This window comes from Cryptosporidium hominis (genome assembly GCF_000006425.1).
Source record: "Cryptosporidium hominis TU502 chromosome 6 CHRO016160, whole genome shotgun sequence".
NCBI classification, from domain to species: domain Eukaryota; phylum Apicomplexa; class Conoidasida; order Eucoccidiorida; family Cryptosporidiidae; genus Cryptosporidium; species Cryptosporidium hominis.
The window spans coordinates 1-1,652 of record NW_666608.1 but is presented as its reverse complement, the minus strand read 5'-3'; the positions used below and the strand labels follow the sequence as shown (position 1 = coordinate 1,652).

Genomic DNA, 1,652 nt, shown 5'->3' with positions numbered 1-1,652 from the left:
GAAGATGTGGAAGATAACAATGATGAGGATGAAGATAAAGGGATATCACCAGATACTCCAAGATTTTCATATGGCTTATTGGAATTAAGTAGCAAAAAGTAAACATTACCAGAACATTGAGAATTGACCCATAATGTAAGATAAAATTCATGATCTTTTTGAAATTCAATATTTGGTAGTTTAAAAATACAACCAGAATTACTAAAATTAATAGTTGAATTATGCATTTCAGGAGGAGGATTTTTATAACTCATCTGGATATTAAAATTATTGGAAAAATGTGGTATTACTAACAAAGTAGAACCCTTTAAAGAAGTATTGGTGTTATTTTTTTCATTGGATATACTTATTGGAATTGTATATGAAACTCCTGAATATAAAACTGGTGAATTCTTTTCAATTTGATCATCTTTTATTTTATGTGGATCTTGAAAATTAGGATACCTATCGATACCTTGATCTTGAGACAAATTAATTAAATGATTAGAATTGAGTAATTTTTGTGAAATATTTCCAAAATGTATGGTTGAACTATTTGAATGTCCAAGAATATTAATTCTTTGTATTCCAAAGTGTTCTTTATTGGAGTTGGAATAATTAAAGCTTGCATTTTGTGTAATTTTAGATGAGATTCGTCTGTCAAGATTAATATAAGTAGTTCCAAAATTTTGTCTAATTGGTATTTTTCCATCTAAAAGGAATGAAATACCAACAAGGAATAATTCTCCAGCTTCAAAGGAATAACAGATAGTTTCTGGATCATTGTTTCATTAGGATTAAGAATAATAGATTTTTCAAAGAAAACTGCTCCTTTAGACGGCTGATCAATATTATAGTTACCAGTATCTTTAATAGTATGATTAGTAGCAGTAGATCCATCATAAAGTCTTAAATGACCCCATAATTGTAGAGATTCACAAACGATTGGAAATGAAAGAGGATTATAAAGGTAAAATTCAATACTACAAACTTTACCAATAAATGAAAATCTGATAGAGTTGGAAAAATGGGATGGGTTTACCAAAGGAGGTTGGTTATGATTGGTGTTTTTTATACAATTATTCTCCTTAATTCGTCTTAAAATATACTGAGATCTAAGTTCTGCAGCTTCTGAGCTTTCCAGAAAAGAATCATGATCTAATAGTCGGTTAACTTTTTCAAGTAAATTCTGAAAATCATCTTCATTTCTATTGTTATAGTGTTTTGGACTTATTGGCTTAAACAAATTCTGTCCTGAAACTTGAAAATTTTCATTTTGTGTTCTTGATCTTAGTATGGTACCCGGTACCTCTATATTCATAGGTTTAAAATAATGATTACAAAACTTTTTTTGATCAAGTATATTTGGAATTTTTTCATTACAAGTACATTTTGTTTGACTTATTGTATTATTTTCTTTCTTTCCAAATGCTTTAAATAGTGATTCATAGTCCGTCTCAAGAATAAGTACTGCTCCAACAGCAAGTAGAAGAAGAAGTGGGATTTTAAGGAATGTACTTGGAGTTTGAGAAAGTGATAAATTTGAAAATTTATTTGATAAAATTGTTGAAAATAATTCATTTTGTTCTGAACTTGGAGTAATAGATTTGAATCCTCCTTGTTTATATATTACAAAAGATCGAATGAATTCTCTATAGCAAATTAAACTGATT

The 1,652-nt window shown here is 28.3% G+C and overlaps 1 protein-coding gene across 1 annotated transcript; it reads right to left on the bottom strand.

Annotated features, from left to right (window-relative positions):
* Positions 1–691: 691 nt before the first annotated feature.
* On the bottom strand, positions 692–1,300 carry Chro.60493 (hypothetical protein). The annotated part of the gene is made up of 1 exon (XM_659951.1): positions 692–1,300. One exon carries the CDS (start codon positions 1,298–1,300, stop codon positions 692–694), a length of 609 nt encoding a protein of 202 aa, XP_665043.1.
* Positions 1,301–1,652: the final 352 nt, after the last annotated feature.